This window comes from Dermacentor silvarum, chromosome 3, assembly GCF_013339745.2.
Source record: "Dermacentor silvarum isolate Dsil-2018 chromosome 3, BIME_Dsil_1.4, whole genome shotgun sequence".
In the NCBI taxonomy this organism is placed as follows: Eukaryota; Metazoa; Arthropoda; class Arachnida; order Ixodida; family Ixodidae; genus Dermacentor; species Dermacentor silvarum.
In genome coordinates this window covers 44,232,542-44,249,108 of record NC_051156.1, presented here as the reverse complement: position 1 = coordinate 44,249,108, position 16,567 = coordinate 44,232,542, and the positions used below count along the sequence as shown (strand labels likewise).

Below are 16,567 nucleotides of genomic sequence, written 5' to 3'. Positions count from 1 at the left end.
TGGTGGACCAATCTATATGAAACGTGCAGCTGCCTATGGGCAGAGAATCCTCCGCCCCCAACCGTTCTTTAGCCTGTAAGACACACGATACAGATAATGGAGGAGCTAATTTCGATCTTTCGATCTCGATATTGCGCAGCCTTCTTTTTTGGTGCACTTCATGTAATTCACCCTCTACCAGCCGTATCAAAAGGCACCAAGAGAAGCCCGCTATTAACAGCCGTTGAATTTGGGCTTTACAGTTTTTTCCAACCTCGTGTGGGCATTACCTCAGAAGCGCACTGCTTAAGACGGCTTTCGCGGCCCCTGTCTTCGCTAGTGCTAAAGTCGCGTGGCCATCACTTTTGAAGCACTTTCATTAGGATAGCTTTCGCGATTCCTGTCTTTGCTAGTTCGAGTCTCGTGTAGCCATCAAATTTCAAGCACATTGTTGAGAATGGCTTTCACGAGCCCTCTCTTAACTAGCTTTAAATCAGCTGATGAAAGCGGCAGTAAGCTTGTGGCGGGAGCGTGGTGCGTACGTCCGGCATACATGAGCCCTCGGGAAGAAAATTAGCATGTATAACACACCATATGTTTGCTTCGGGCAGTCTTCTCACGAAGTTGAGGCCCTTCACATTTAAGCAACAAAACGTCTTAGATGCCCTCTACAGCTGAGGCTTGGTCGTTACGAAGTGCGTTGGCATGCTCTGCCCCGGACTCTTTTTTTATGTCTTGCAGTCGGTGTTGAGACGCTCAGTTGGCGCGGACGCCACATGCCTTGGCCTGATGAAGCGGGACGCGGACAACCTGAGCTTCTTCCTCAACTCTTTGGGCCAGCTGCACTCGCTGGGCGTGAAGTTTGATCCATCTCCGCTGTACCCGCCAGTGCCCCTGCCTGTACCACGTGGCACTCCGAACATCGCGCACCTCGTCAGCTGGGACCACTCTCAGCAATGGACCGTCGCCAAATGGAACGATTTTGCTACGTCGGCCCAGGTTAAACATTTCTTTCGCTTATTCTGGATAAACTCTGCCTACAGCAAGTGCCCTAATGTTACCTGCTTACTCACGCCATGAAAGTTCCTGTAATCACAAAAGCCGGCTGTACAATAAACAGCGAACACTTTTTATCTTTGCTCTCTGGATAGCATTCTTCGAACTTTACGCATAAAGTGTATGGCTGATAATAATGTGGCTGTGGTCACTATTCGAGATATCCATGTGCATTACTATTTGGCTAATTACCAAGAACTACTATGTGCCCAAAACGAACGCCGGACAAAAAGGCAAGAATTGAAGAAGACGGCAGTAGAAGCAGCCGAGTGAGGAGAAAAAATACTGGGAACAAACAAGCACTTGAGCAAGCACTGAGCGAGGTTGTTCCTTTCTTGCTGCTTGACCGTGCGCGGGGCAAGGACCATAGAGCTTCTGAGATATGAAGAAGGCGCCAACGAAATGTTGAAGTCGGCTACAGTGAAATACGTAAAAGTACATTCTATTTGTTTTATGTTGTACAAGCATTTCCTATATAGCGTTCGATAATGATTAACGTTTAAGATCAACATATGAGAAAATATCAAAACCACCTTACCCTCTTTGGTTGCTAAGTGGGTTTGCCTAAGCACAAGGCCGGGGTATCAAATTCCTTCTGTGGCTGCTGCATTTTGATGGGGGCGAAAAGCCAAAACGATCGTATACGGCGCATTTGACGCACGTTAAAAAAACCGTTTGGTCAAAACAATTCCCGTCTCCCACTAAGGGGTGCCTTAGTCATTTGTGGTTTCGGCACATGAAACCGTAGAATTTAATACATTTGTATTTAGAACGAGCTAAGAAACGTATGATTCATACAATTGTAAAGGAAGTCTAGCAACGAAAACATCCGATTAATCACTACAGATCGGCAATAAAGGTTCTTGCAGCCATACGGTATGTCGCAACATCGCTTGAGTGCTAGTGGCATTAACGTGGAAAGTCATAGTGAGATGGGTAGCAGAATTGTTTTTCTGAATTATTTGTTTCATCTCTGCACCAGCAAAAGTTGCAATAAATACTATTTTTTTTTCTCCGTTCATATTCTAATATTGAATGCGCTCATTCCTAATTTCTGCATACTCACATTCGTGGCATCGCATAGTGCCTTGATTGTGCCCTTGCTTGACTGCTTTTAGAAAACTCAGTTAGTTCGTTGGGCACAACCACAGCGTTCAAGGGCAGTATCTGCAGCCATAAAGCACGTTTTCTCACTATAAAATTAGTAAAACCTATATTACCTGTATCAAAAGGAAACCTTAAACAATACGTGTAAAGTTCTATCCCGAAAAAGTCGCTGATATGTGACATATAACAATATATTCACCGAAATTGTCATATATCCCGGTAGAAATAGAAAGAAAAAAATTAGAATGAACTTTATAGACCTATAGTAGAATACATCACGTATCTCCTGCGCAGCTTTCCGAAGAAGTCATAGAAGTTGATCTCGACGACCACGAACGAGACGCATACTTGGCTGGGCATCAAATTCAAGGCCGCGTTCTGTTTCCGGCGACCGGCTACATAGTGATGGTCTGGAAGTCCCTGGCGAAGCGCTTTGGGAAGCCATTTGACAAGCTTCCAGTAATACTCGAAGATTTAACATTTCACCGTGTCGTCATTCTGCCTAAGACGGGTGAGTCCAGGATCTTCTCCTTTTTAGTGTGAGGGCGATAATCCAAATTGGTTATTTATGCGAAGAGAACAAGGACCAAACATTCCAGACGCAGAAATGTTATATGAACGCGATGACCAGGTAACGCGAAGGAAGTTGGGCAGAATTATTGATACGCACACAAAAATTTCTCAAATTTCGTGACGTTCATGAAAGTTGTTACGGTGTCCTATGCTAAGAATAATCACAAAGAGTGGGGCCAGACAATGGTTCTTATTGAAGAGAAAGATAACTTATTATAGAGGAACTTGGGAGGGTGGCATGAGTTCTAGCCTCTGCACTCCCCATGAGAAACATGAAAATCGTAACAAAATAGTGCTCAAAGATGATTGGGCTGAAATCTAGCCACCTAATACAGCGCTCTCCCTAAATCGTCAAGAGCACTCTCAGATGTTCGCCTGCTTTGTGCTCATGCGATGTGCCGGAACAGCAACTTTCTATACTGACTCCTTTCAATACTTGAAAGCGCTGAGCGAAGACAGAGCAGTGACAAAACACATGGTGCAGAGTTCCAGCTATCAAGTAAAATTCATAATTCGACAAGTCTGCATTGTCATAAGCCCCTTATACTTAGTGGCTCGGGCTGGGGTATTTTCATTTACCATTTTTAATAAACGCATGATATTCGTCGTGTGCTTGGCCAATAATATACCGGTGTTAAAACTTAAGCTTTACGGAATTTTAAAAAATCGCCTGTGGCAGGTAGCATAATTCTTATCGTTGAGCTGGGTTATTTGAATTGGCGGACTTTAGTAGCCCGAGAAAGTAAAACACTTTTCAATTAATTACCGAAATTTGACTAATGAACATATTTGTTAATTACTTTACGATACATATTGCAATTAACGAACTGTAGCCGGTGAGCTTGCAAGACGCATCCAATTGAAATGAATTGCCAGGATGACACCAGTTTCGAGATGTTTCCCAAAGTGTTGGACGAAATCCATGGGCGTTACAGTTACTTTTGTGCTTCAATGTATAAAACAGAATTTTGGTAAAAAAGTAAGTGGAACAACAGTGCATTTTTACGGCCAGTTCGATGGCGCATATCTCCAAACTGGTGTCATTCTTGAAATTAATTTCAAGTGGATACGCCTGAAAAGCTCACCAGCTACCGTTCGTAAATTGCAATATGTGGCGTAAAGTAATTAACTATGAAGTTAATTAATGATTTTTGTTAATTAGTTGAATATGTGTTTCGACTTCTCGTGCTAATAATGTCCGCCTCATCGAAGAAGCCAGCTATAGGATAAGAATTATGCTACCTGCCACAGGAGATTTCAAAAAATTCCGTAAAACCTAAAAATGAACACCCTGTACGGATTACATATAAAATATTGATTGAATATGACAAATCCGTCCCGCGGAATCCCGCAAGCAGGGGAGAATCATGAAAGGAAAAAATTGTCATTCACCCGAATGTGGCACGAAGCTACAGAAGAAACCCGTACTTGGCTTCAGAAAGGACGCTTCGCAGTTGAAGAAAAATTCGTCCTGGTGCGGATTTCGAACCCGGGACCAACACTTTTCCGGGGCGGTCTCTCTGCTATCTGAACTATCCCGGAGGCTAGCTGATCGCAGCGTGAGGGCGAATTAATCGATAACTCGAAGCACATCTCGGACGAAATCTAATCCTGGACCAGCGCAAATTTTTCCTCAACTGCGAAGCGTTCTTTCTGAGAAACCCGCACGGGTTTCCTTTGCAGCTTCGTACTGTCTTCGGGTGGATTACAATTTTTCCGTTTCATAACATTGATTGAAGTCGATGTTACGATGGATAAGATGAAAATCTCTGTTGCGAGGTGATTATTGGCAGTGTTTGAAACTTTTTTACTGAGGACCCATATTTTTGAATCATGGCCAACGTAGTGACAGCCGTGGTTCTCGTGGTGGCTCGTGCTGTAGTGGTCTGGATGCTTCTTTCACATTGAGAAGCCTTCTATTTACCGCGTGCTGATGTGGGAACATAGGAAGACATAAGGAGCGCCCAACTTCTAATTTGCATGCAGCTAAAAACCTGCGTCGCTCTGCTTCATTTTTGTGCATTTTACAGGCTGGCCAGTATTTCTCGAATCTGCGAAATTTCAGTAATGCGGCATCTGATCTCTCCCGAGAAGTGAACCAACTGCTTCTCAGTTTTACTTCAAGAGAAAAAAAAATAACAGTAATAAATAATATTATAAAGAAGGCCAGTGTGCAAAATCCAAGATTGCAGACCGATCCGCAAGGATTAATGTAATAACTGTACGTTATATTGCGCACAAATAGAGCTGTCCAGGGCTACTAGAGTGAACAAGATTAGATTACAAATATTGCGTAGATCTCAGCATACGCCTTGGCAATAGTAACCCAGCAATAGCTATGCATGAATGCACAAAAAAGCGTGAATTTTCACTGAAGCTTCCTGCTTTCTTGGAAAGACCTTATGAAGGGTGAACAGAGTGATTACCACTGCAAATAACGCATTAATGAGTGCTATGCGCGATGCCAAAATAGCAGTAATACCTTAATTTCTACACCTATAGAGTGTATGTGATAGGAAGCGTATCGTATGCTGAACAATTTGATACGTTTTCAATATGAAAACATGGTAACGTCCCTGATTGCACGATCTAAGCTTTACAAATTCTCACATATTTTGTACGAGTAACTGCTACACGTTGGTTTTATAACGATGGTTACTTTTTTTTTAATGCGAAGCAATTCTTGGCGAACATTTGCGACTTTGATAGTCTCCATCTATCTATAGAATTCAAGATTGCCAGTCAGCCTCTACAGTTTAAAGGAGTACGTTTATCTAGGTCAATTACACACAGGGGACCCTGACCATGTGAAGGAGAGAAAGAGAGAGAAATAGAAGAGAGGAAAACTTACAGAAGAAAATTGGGTTTGAGTGCATACGGCACGCACTACCAAATCCTGACTGGGAGCTTAACACTGTCTTTGAAAAGTGTAAAATCATTGCATTCTACTGGTGCTAACATAGGCGGCAGAAACTTGGAGATTAGCAAAGAATCTTGAGAACAAGTTAAGGACCGGACAAAGACGATGAAACGAAATATGTTAGGCCTAACGTTAAGAGACAGGAAGAGAGTGGCGTGGATCAGGGAGCAAACTGGGATAGCCGATATTCTAATAGACATCAAGAGAAAAAAATGGAGCTAGGCAGGCCATGCGATGCATAGGATGGATGATCGGTGGACAATTAGAGTTACAGAATGGATATCAAGAGAAGGGAAGCACAGTCGTGGACGGCAGAAAAGTAGGTTGGGTGATGAAGTTAGGAAATTTGCAGGCGCAAGTTGGAATAAGCTAGCGCAAGACAGGGGTAATTGGAGACCGCAGAGAGAGGCCTTCGTCCTGCAGTGGACATAAATATAGGCTAATGATGATGATCTATCTATCAAGCCATCCACGTCTTGGTGCTCTCATGGTCGTTTCGTTAACTTGGTAGGTAGCCAAATTAGCATAGTATGACAAGAGTGCATGACGAACATAAATGAGAGGTCATGACATGTGCGTCATGCGGCGCTTGAAACAGCCGTCTACGTCTTGGTATTCTCATGCTCGTTTCGGTAACTTGGTATTGCCGCGACGCTATCTGTGTCCCAACCACGCTGACGACAAAGACGACGACCTCGAGCTTGCAAGCAAGGTGCTAGAGAAGAAGAAGTTTGAACGGAGCGCTTTGCCCTAATTGTCTCAATTAAATACCGCTCTTCGCTCTTGTCTACAGTGAGCCGTGACACTGGTGGAAGTTCTGGGTATCGCATCCTCGCCTAATGATTTGGACGACTGCTGCGAGTAGCCCTGCATCCAGCCCTTCAAGACATCATCCACGCGTCGAGGCACCTGTGCACCGCGCAAGCCGCCGCCTGCAAGGTCTGTGCCCGGAATTCGGTCTCTTGCAAGGAAGTTTGTCAGCGACCCCACCGACTCAGGAAATGGCGCTTGCAAGTACAACACAGGTGACTGTTCAGAACAATCCAGTCCCCAAAAGCTTCCGCGGTGACACGTATGAAGACGCCGAAGACTGGCTGGACCAGTACGAACGCGTGGCTAGGGTCAATCAGTGGCGACCGGATCAGAAGCTTTCCAGTGTGTACTTCGCTCTTGAAGGTAGCGCAAGGACGTGGTTTGAAAACCGCGAGGCACATTTGACAACGTGGGACGAATTTTGCCGTCGGATAATTGATACCTTCGGAAGCACTGATCGCCGAGATAATACACAACGCCTTCTCGAGTTGCGCATTCAGAAACCCAACGAAAGTGTCTCCATGTTTGCTGAGGACATGTCTCGTTTGTTTCGCCAGGCTAATCCCAACATGCCTGATTCGAAGAAGCTGAGCCATCTCATGCGCGGCGTCAAAGAACAGCTATTCGCTGGTCTCTTGCGAAACCCGCCTACAACAGTGGAAGAATTTATTAAGGAAGCCACAGCAATTGCGCGGGCGCTACAGCAGCGTTGCCGGCAATACGAACGCCTAACTAACGATGCACCTGCAGGAGCCGCAGTTCTGGCAGTGACCGACGAGACCTCGCTGCGTCAACTGATCAGAGACATTGTGCGCGAGGAGATTGCGAAGCAAACTGCGACACCGAAGGAGTTTGCTGTTGCTTCGGTCGCTGAAGTTGTCCGCCAAGAAATCCGGCAAACATTTGCATCTCCTGAGCCACTCCCTGAACCGTGTCCCGAGCCGCGCTTCGAGCCGCGCTTCGAGCCACGCTTCGAGCCACGCTTCGCGCCACGCTTCGCGCCACACTTCGAGCCACGCTATGAGCCACGTGCATATAGCTACGCAGACGCTGTCTGTCGCCCGCTTTCTACCGTGCCAGTAAAGCAGTACCACCAGCGTTCACCTACTGCTGCCTGGATACAGAGAGAGCATTTCAGGCTACCCCCGTTTCGCAGGACCGACGTATGGCGCACTGCTGATCGCCGACCATTGTGTTTTCACTGTGGCGAACCAGGGCACATTTATCGTTTTTGCCCTCATCGCCAGGGTGGCAACCAGGAAATGTCACCTGCTACTCCGCGACAGTTTCCAGAGAGACATCCACGCTTCGACGACAGTACCACTCGGGAACAAGGCAGCTCAGCTAATCTCCGGTCGCGCTCGCCGTCTCCGTTACGCTATTCTTCGCCGGACCGTCGCAGTTTCGCCGACGTGGTAAGAGGCCGCTCTCCAAGACCACGGCGGGGAAACTGAAATCCGCGACCTCCGGGGGGAACGTTGCAAGTCGTCTAACCGCCGAAAATCCCCCATTATTACTGAGAAACGAGCAGAGCAATCGGGAGAAACGGAACACCGACGAATTTGTGAGTGCCGACCTACTCGTAACGATTGATGGACACGACGTGACAGCTTTAGTTGATACTGGCGCAGACTTTTCGATAATGAGTGAGCAGTTGGCATACCGGCTTAAGAAAGTCAAAACGCAATGGACGTGGCCCTCATATTCGAAATGCCGGGGGCCAGATAATGACATTTACAGGAAAATTTACTGCACGACTCCAGATAGGAAATACAGCTTTTGTCACCTCTTTTATGATTTTAAAAGAGTGCTGCAGATCCCTCATCCTTGGAATAGACTTCTTGCGGGAGTACGGCGCCGTGGTTAACATACGGGATGGCGAGATAACCTTATCGAATAGTATAGACATGAGCCACGACGACGAGCGCCAACGTACATTGTTACTTGTCGCCGACGACGACGTCTGCATACCACCACTATCATGCAGTCTTGTCTCCGTCAGTTGCGGAGAACAGTTTAACAAGGACGGTGTAGCCGAACAATTAACTGCACTTCTGTTCCATCAAGGTGTTGCTATCGCTCGGGGTATCGTCAGCTTAATCGGTGGTCGCACAGAGGTACAACTGACAAATTTTACTAATGAACGCCGGCACATCAGTAAAGGCACCGCTGTGGCTTACTTTGACGAAATTGAGCACGTTCAATACTGCTTTGCTGTAAAAGAGGAATCAACCACCGATACGATGCCACATGCACCCGTCGTCGAGGTTGACCCAGGTTTAGCGCCGCAACAGAAACAAAGTCTCAGGGAACTGCTTGACCATTTTAAGGACTGCTTCTCTACAACATCCCGAGTGCGTCAAACACCACTGACGAAACACCGCATTATTACGGAGGAAACAGCAATACCCATCCGGCAGCATCCGTATCGCGTGGCTGAGAAAGAGCGTGAAGCAATACAGCAGCAAGTCAAGAAAATGCTAGAAGATGATGTCATCCAGCCGTCAAAAAGGCCTTGGGCGTCACCCGTGGTACTCGTTAAGAAGAAGGATGGTAGCCTGCGGTTATGTATCGATTATCGCAAGGTCAATCGGATTATGAAAAAGACGTGTATCCCTTACCACGCATCGACGATTCCCTCGACAGGCTACGGCATGCTCGGTACTTCTCGTCACTGGACTGGCAAATAGAGGTCGATGAATGGGATCGCGAAAAGACTGCTTTTGTGACGCCAGATGGGCTCTATGAATTCAAAGTTCTCCCTTTTGGTTTGTGCTCCGCCCCAGCCATGTTTCAAAGGCTAATGGATACCGTTCTCTCAGACCTTAAGTGAAAGACTTACTTAGTGTACCTAGATGATGTGATAGTTTATTCTGCCACATTTGATGAACATCTCAGACGGCTACGGTTAGTTCTTAGAGCCATACGGTCTGCTGGGCTTATTTTAAAACCTGAAAAGTGTCAGTTTGGCTACGAAGAACTGCAGTTTTTGGGCCACGTTGTAAGCCACACAGGTGTCACACCTGATCCTGAGAAAATCGCAGCTGTCGCAAAATTTTCAAGGCCTACGGACAAGAAGGCAGTCAGACGCTTCCTGGGCCTATGCGCATATTACCGGCGATTTATTGCGGGTTTTGCACGCATCGCCTCACCACTCACGTGGCTAACCAGAGAAGATGTCGCGTTTGTGTGGAGCGAGGAGCAGGATGTGGCATTGAGTTGCAGCACCGTCTATAAACTCCACCTGTTCTTGCCCACTTTGACGTGGATGCGCCCACAATGATCCACATCGATGCCAGCAACGTGGGTCTAGGCGCCGTTCTTGTTCAGCGGCAAGACTGCGCTGAGTGAGTCATCGCTTACGCGAGTAGAACAATGTCACGTGCCGAATCGAACTACTCCACAACAGAGAAGGAATGCTTGGCTGTAGTATGGGGAGTTACCAAGTTCCGTCCGTACATATACGGCCGCCCATTTCAAGTCATAAGTGACCACCATTCTCTCTGTTGGTTGACCAACATGAAAGATCCATCTGCACGTTTGGCACGCTGGGCCCTACGGCTTCAAGAGTACGACATGACAGTGGTCTATAAATCGGGAAGGCAGCACTTAGATGCTGCCTTTCCAGATCGCCGATCGAGTCATCAGGCGGAGATTATGACGAATCTACAGGATTTTTAGGAGTTGTTGATGCGGCCACGATCTCTCAACAACAACAAGAGGACCAGGAGCTCGCTTCTCTAATTGATTTCTTAGAAGGCCGCATGTCACATGTAAGAGGTCGCCTGTGGCGTGAAAAGAAGAGGACGATATAAACAGAGCGTTCCGAACGGCGCGAGCGCGCGAGGCGCGTGAGCCGAGGCATAATCGAGGGATGAAGGGCGCTGTCCGTTGAGATTCAACGTGGCACCGGGTAAGGAAGGTCGCATCTCCAGCTATGTTCTGGCGACGGGAGACTTGGGGGTCTGGTTGAGTCCGCGACGCTGGCCGTCCAAGGTGTGGCCGTCGACCTCGGCATGTTCGGGCGAGGCTCCTGGACGGGCTGCAGCTTCTCACGGCAGGACCAGGCACCCCAGAGAGGATCCCCCTTCTGTGGCAGACCGGCACGCTCTAATCTCCTCGGGATGACACGTCGGCACTCCTGAAGAAGTTGCGACGCATCCCGACGCTAGGCCTAGGCAGGTGGGCCTAAGCAACGCCGAGCGTCATCGCTGACGAGCTGACGAGCTCATCACCGACGAACCGACGAGCTCACCGCCGAAAAAGAGACAACGCGAGTCGTCAGCACCTACGGCAGCAACAACACCCGAATGAACACGACTTGGATCCGACGTGAGGAACGTCAAGTCGGCGGCCCGTAAGAGTACACGTTTTTGATATCGACGCAGCTAGACCGGGGCCAGGGTGGTCAGACTTTTAAGAACAAAGGCTAGGACTGACCTAGAGACTTTAAGGCTGAGCTAGGCTCCGAAACTGAAATCGAATATTTTCTGGTAGTTTTGCATGTAGTCAGAGCTTGATATTTTCTATTAAGTAAGCATTTTTGTGAAGTTATGTGTATAGTTTGGCCTGCCCTTAGTTTTGAGTTTCAGTTTCAGTGTCGTGTGTTGCGTGCTTCTACCTCTCCTGTATATATTAAATCTTCGTTTGCCGTGCCGCCAGTCGTCTCTCTCCTCCATCGAGAATAGCGCATGCTCGCAACTCTCCATACTCCCAAGTAAAGGTGACACTGCACCACAAACAAGCCTGGATTGTTCTCAAGGGACCTGTCATCATTCTGCATACGCAACAGTGTTCTTTTTAGAAAGAACTTCTCTTCAACAGGGAACAGATATCTACTAGTTGTCCCTAAAACTCTCCGCAATGAAATATTGCAGGCCTGTCACGATGAAGCTACCTCAGGCCACCTCAGACCACACAAGAACATTAGCGCGGTTCAAAGAGAAGTACGACTGGCCACGGCTTGCAGCACAGGTGAAGCAGTACGTTCGAACGTGCCTTGACTGCCAGCGACGAAAAGTAGGACCTGCGAAACCTGCCGGACTATTACATCCTGTTCCAGTGCCGGAAACGCCGTTTGCACAAATTGGGATGGATCTTTTGGGCCCATTCCCAATATCTGCCGCCGGAAATAAGTGGATGATAGTTGCGACAGACTACCTCACGCGATATGCTGAAACCAAAGCACTTCCGAGCAGCACAGCAGCCGAGGCCGCACAGTTCTTCATTGAAAGCGTCATCCTGAGGCACGGTGCTCCAGCGGTCATCGTAACCGAAAGGGGAGCCACGTTCACGGCTGAACTTTTGCAAACTGTACTAACGCTCAGTGGCACGGCACACAAAAGGACGACAGCCTATTACCCGCAAAGAAATGGACTTACGGAGCACCTCAACAAGACTCTCGCAGACATGCTGTGCATGTATGTCGATGTGGACCACAAGAACTGGGACCAAATATTACCCTACGTCACGTTTGCTTATAACACGGCTCGGCAAGAAACAACAAAAAATGACACCATTCAGTCTCCTCCACGGTCGAGAAGTTACTACAATGCTGGATGCTATGCTGCCTCACGATTCCAGCGATTCCGAAACTGACGCCGCAAATTTTACAGCGCGTGCCGAAGAAGCAAGACAGCTCGCGGGCGTTCGCATAACTGGCTAGCAAGAGCGAGATGCCCGACGTTACAACCAACACCATCGATGCGTCGTCTACCATCCCGGCCAAAGAGTCTGGGTTTGGACTCCAGTACGCCGCCTGGGCCTCGCGGAGAAACTTCTACCCCGATACTTCGGACCATACAAGGTTCTACGACGCCTTAGCGACGTCAACTATGAAGTTGTTCCTGACAGCCCATCCTGCTCGAGGCGCCGTATGAACCTGCCTGAGACTGTACACGTGGTGCGCATGAAACCTTATTTTTCTGAATGACATGGCTACTCTCTGGTTTGCTGATCACCGGGTGCTACCCGCCGAGCATCGGGTCGATGCTCCTTCTGGAGGGGGCAAATGCCGCGACGCTATCTGTGTCCCAACCACGCTGACGACAAAGACGACGACCTCGAGCTTGCAAGCAAGGTGCTAGAGAAGAAGTTTGAACTGAGCGCTTTGTCCCAATTGTCTCAATTAAATATCGCTCTTCGCTCTTGTCTCCAATGAGCCGTGACAGTATGTACCAAAATTGGCATAGTACGACAATGTTGTATGACGAACATAAATGATAGTTTATGACATGAATATCATGACATGTCTGTCATGTAGGTCATGAAACGGCCGCCTACGTCTTGGTCCTGTCATGGTCGTTTCGTTAGCTTGGTCGGTACCAAAATTGGCATAGTATGGCAATAGTGTATTACGAACATAAATGATAGGTCATGACATGTCTGTCAGGTCGGTCATGAAACAGCCGCCTACATCTTTGTGCTCTCATGGTCGTTTTGTTTACTTGGTATGTACCAAAATTGGCATAGTAGGACAAGAGTGTATGATGAACATAAATGATAGCTCATGACATGAATGTCATGACATGCGTGTCACGTAGGTCATGAAGCAGCCGCCTACGTCTTGGTGATCCCATGGTCGTTTCGTCAACTTGGTAGGCACACTGCTTCGCATAACATTGATTCCCACAGGGCGTGGGATCTGCGGGATTTTTTATGCATGCCCTAAATTTAGCACTGAATATTGTTCAAGAGATAAAATGTTACGGTAAGTTCACCTGATTGGGTCAGAAATAATACAGGTGTTTTAGCTAGTAGCAAAAGGGCACGCTGCGAATGTACGCTCCCTTCACCGTTTTTTCACTGCGATATGGCATTAACTTACAGCACTGAAGAAAGCAGGTCAAATACACAGGAATAAATTATGGCAGCAACTATCGAATTTGGTTGTCCAATTCAGCGATAGCTTTCCTGTGTAACCTGCTGCATAACCCCATGGCATCTGTGGACCACAAAACCTGCTAGGCATATCAGCAGAGAAATCAACTGGCAATCTCATACCTTGTAATTAGTGCACCCTAGTTGAAAGGCCGCAGCAAACCCCACTATCCCTAGTATTATGGCTACAGCTTCATCGGAGTGGCTATCTGTTAGCATGAAGGCTTTTCTGTGAAGCCTAACTACTAAATTGACGCAGCGAAAGAACAATACACAAATGGAGAATGTTGACGAACGATTTCCTTTCCGATGTAGAATGACACCTAATACCGCCAGTACTTCACGTCTTAGACACCGGCCTAGCGCAGTGTTAAAATATGAACGCTAATTGTTAAAACACGACAAAACAAAGCAAACGGTCACTATTTTCTTAACGCATGCGTAGAAAATAATATCTTTCTTTCAAGGTCACAAGGACATCATGATGGAGAAACTGCGGTCACTGACCAAGTCAAGGTGAAAATAACACATAGATGTTTCGGGACAATTAGTACGGGTTCCTTGATCACACTGTCACGAAACTATCACGAAACAATCAAACTGTCACGTCACGATCACGAAATTTCTCTGTGTTATTTTCACCTTGACATGGTCTGTGACCGCAATTTCTACATCATCATGTTACATGAGCAGACGAACCTTCGCGAACTCTTGACTATAATGAACATCATGCTCACACATGCTTCGCCGAATGTCGCAATGGGAGCGCTCCGAATGATTAGGCTGGTCAATAACTTTTTATTATGGGCGCGAGTATGCGGGCCAATTCACATTTGCTTTTTGTGTTTTTCTCGGGGATAATTGTATCCTGAAAGCGGAGAACGCAACCACGCTCGTGACAATGAAAGGCAATCATGCCATCCGATTACGATATTTTCACTTTGTTAGAAGGCTTCCTGAGCTGCTCAATCATGCATCTGCCAATTTGCCCAGTGTAGTTTTTCCGAAAAGATAACCGTATTCGCTATATGGCACACATCATGCAATCAATAAACTTTTATTTTATTGATTGCATATTATATAATCTTTTGAGGTAGGCCAAGCTCCGTCCAAATCGGTGAAGTAGGTAAAGAAAGTTGTCAATTTAAAAGCAGCTTGTGGTCTTCTTTCTTTCTTAAGCATCTTTGCTGATAGCTCATCAAGGCTAAATCCACCTCGTTTTGTTGCTTCTGTCGGTGGAAAAGTGAAAATAGCATCATTATGGCCGGAAACTTGCAAAATAACAGTGCGAACAAGTAACTCGCAGCTGAATTGACACCGACCAGATATTTCCAAACGATCGGTGCAGTATCGTTATGAATGTTCTTCAAGATGGTAGCATCGTTCAAAAAACTGAATCCGCTTTGACGCTCGGATGAAGGTACCGTGCGGTATCTCATGAACATCATTCGAACATCGGGGGAGTTCGAGATCTCGGAGGCAGGAACAGTGGTCGCGAGTGGCTCCATTCGTCCGGCTGCGGAGAACGAGACGGTTCTTGACGAGGAACTGGGCACGCCAACCGACAAGCTGGACCTACTGAGCTCGACGCCGAAGATATCTACAAGGAGTTCCGGCTGCGTGGCTACGAGCACCACGGTGTTTTCCAGGGCATAAAAAATGCTGACATACATAGTAAGTGTTGCGCTGTTGTCTACATCTAGCCGTCTGTATTTCGGCAATTGTCTTTTAAAGGTTCGAGAATAAGGGTATGGTAGGACGAGTGCAGACAGTCATTTTTCGTTTAACATCCGGGAATGACACCTTTAAAGACTGTATTACAACGAAGATGCAGTCCTTATATCGCGCGCAGCCAATCAGTTTTCACTATGTAAGATTTAATAAAGCGTGTATAACTGGAATATTAAGGTCGCATATTCATTCTGCCATTAGTGAAATTGGGCAACCGTGGCCCTGTTGGTAAACCTAACTCTGAGCGGTAAGCGCCAGAGCACACGGAAATCCAAAGAAAACCACCGCCGAACAAGCGGAGGAGACGTGCGCTCATTTGCCCCTTGCGAGCGCTTGATAATGCAACGTACAACACTGGGTGCGCAAGAAGACGGCGCGCATCAAGGCAGCACCATTCTCGGTACACTCGCACCCTTTCCCTGGTATCCAGCACGAAAGCGGTCTTTGACTATATATGGAATGACCAGCTGGCGGTGGCTTTACGGCTATGGCATCGCGGGTTCGATTCGCGGCCGTGCCTGCCTCATTTTAATGACAGAGAAATCCAAGAACGCTCGTGCACATAGATTTAGTTGCATGTTCAGAAACCCCGTTGGTCAAAATTTATCTGAGTGCCCAACCATGGCATAACTCATAACCACATCGTGATTTCGGCAAGTAAAATCCCATATAATTATTCAGTTCAGTTGACTTTATATGAAACTTCAAGGCGATGGCGTTGGTGAATGTTCACTTGATTTGCCGATGTAATTGCTATCACAATAATAAGCCACAGTGTACCAGTGTCTTCCGCCTTTCCTTCATGAAAGCTAGCGTTTTGGAACGGATCCCATGCATAATTGGGAATGGGTTATAAGCGAAGCTTTCTAGAGTGGTTATTGAAACGTGCTCACTTCTTTAAGTTTATGTGCCTGCACCTCATGATGATGCCTCAATCAATGGCACAACCCGCTTTGCTCACTCATGCACGCCCTCGGTTCAACCTTTTCTTTCGTGTTCTATCACTGATGATGCATGTCCACTGCAGCGAATTGACCGAGATTAAAGTGGTATTATAAAGACAGTTCATTTATTACTAAATAGAACCACAGTTTTGGGAAATAAATAAGTGCAATATATCATAAGAAATACATATTTATCACGAAAATTGTCTTTAAGCGACTAAAGATGTTTCCACGGCTGAGCAAGCATGCCTACGACAACGGCCACGGAGAGTTCGATCTCTCGGCCAATATACCGTACCTGTTCAGGCGGTAAAGAAAGAGTGCATGCAGGTACTCCAGATAGGTCGTGTCTTTCGTGCGCAGTGTTTGAGATGGCATTACGTGTTCTACAACACATGATGTTAGGCAGGTTCACGTAACAGTCTTGCTATATGAAACATCATTTTCAGAACCTATGCTTGTCACTTCTTCCTGTATCTTCTTAGCGAGCACGAATAGCAGAAGTGATGTATGTACAAACCGAAACGCTCAAACACGTAATCACATTCATTGTGAGGCAAATGCT

The 16,567-nt window shown here is 46.8% G+C and overlaps 1 protein-coding gene across 1 annotated transcript in view; it reads left to right on the top strand.

The window, feature by feature from the left end:
- The window catches only part of LOC119444321 (fatty acid synthase-like), a 208,118-nt gene that overhangs the window by 89,786 nt on the left and 101,765 nt on the right, over positions 1 to 16,567 (top strand). Inside the window, 4 exon segments of the mRNA XM_049664541.1 lie at positions 721 to 978; positions 2,437 to 2,653; positions 14,748 to 14,887; positions 14,890 to 15,001. Of these exon segments, the coding sequence (XP_049520498.1) occupies positions 721 to 978; positions 2,437 to 2,653; positions 14,748 to 14,887; positions 14,890 to 15,001 (727 nt within the window).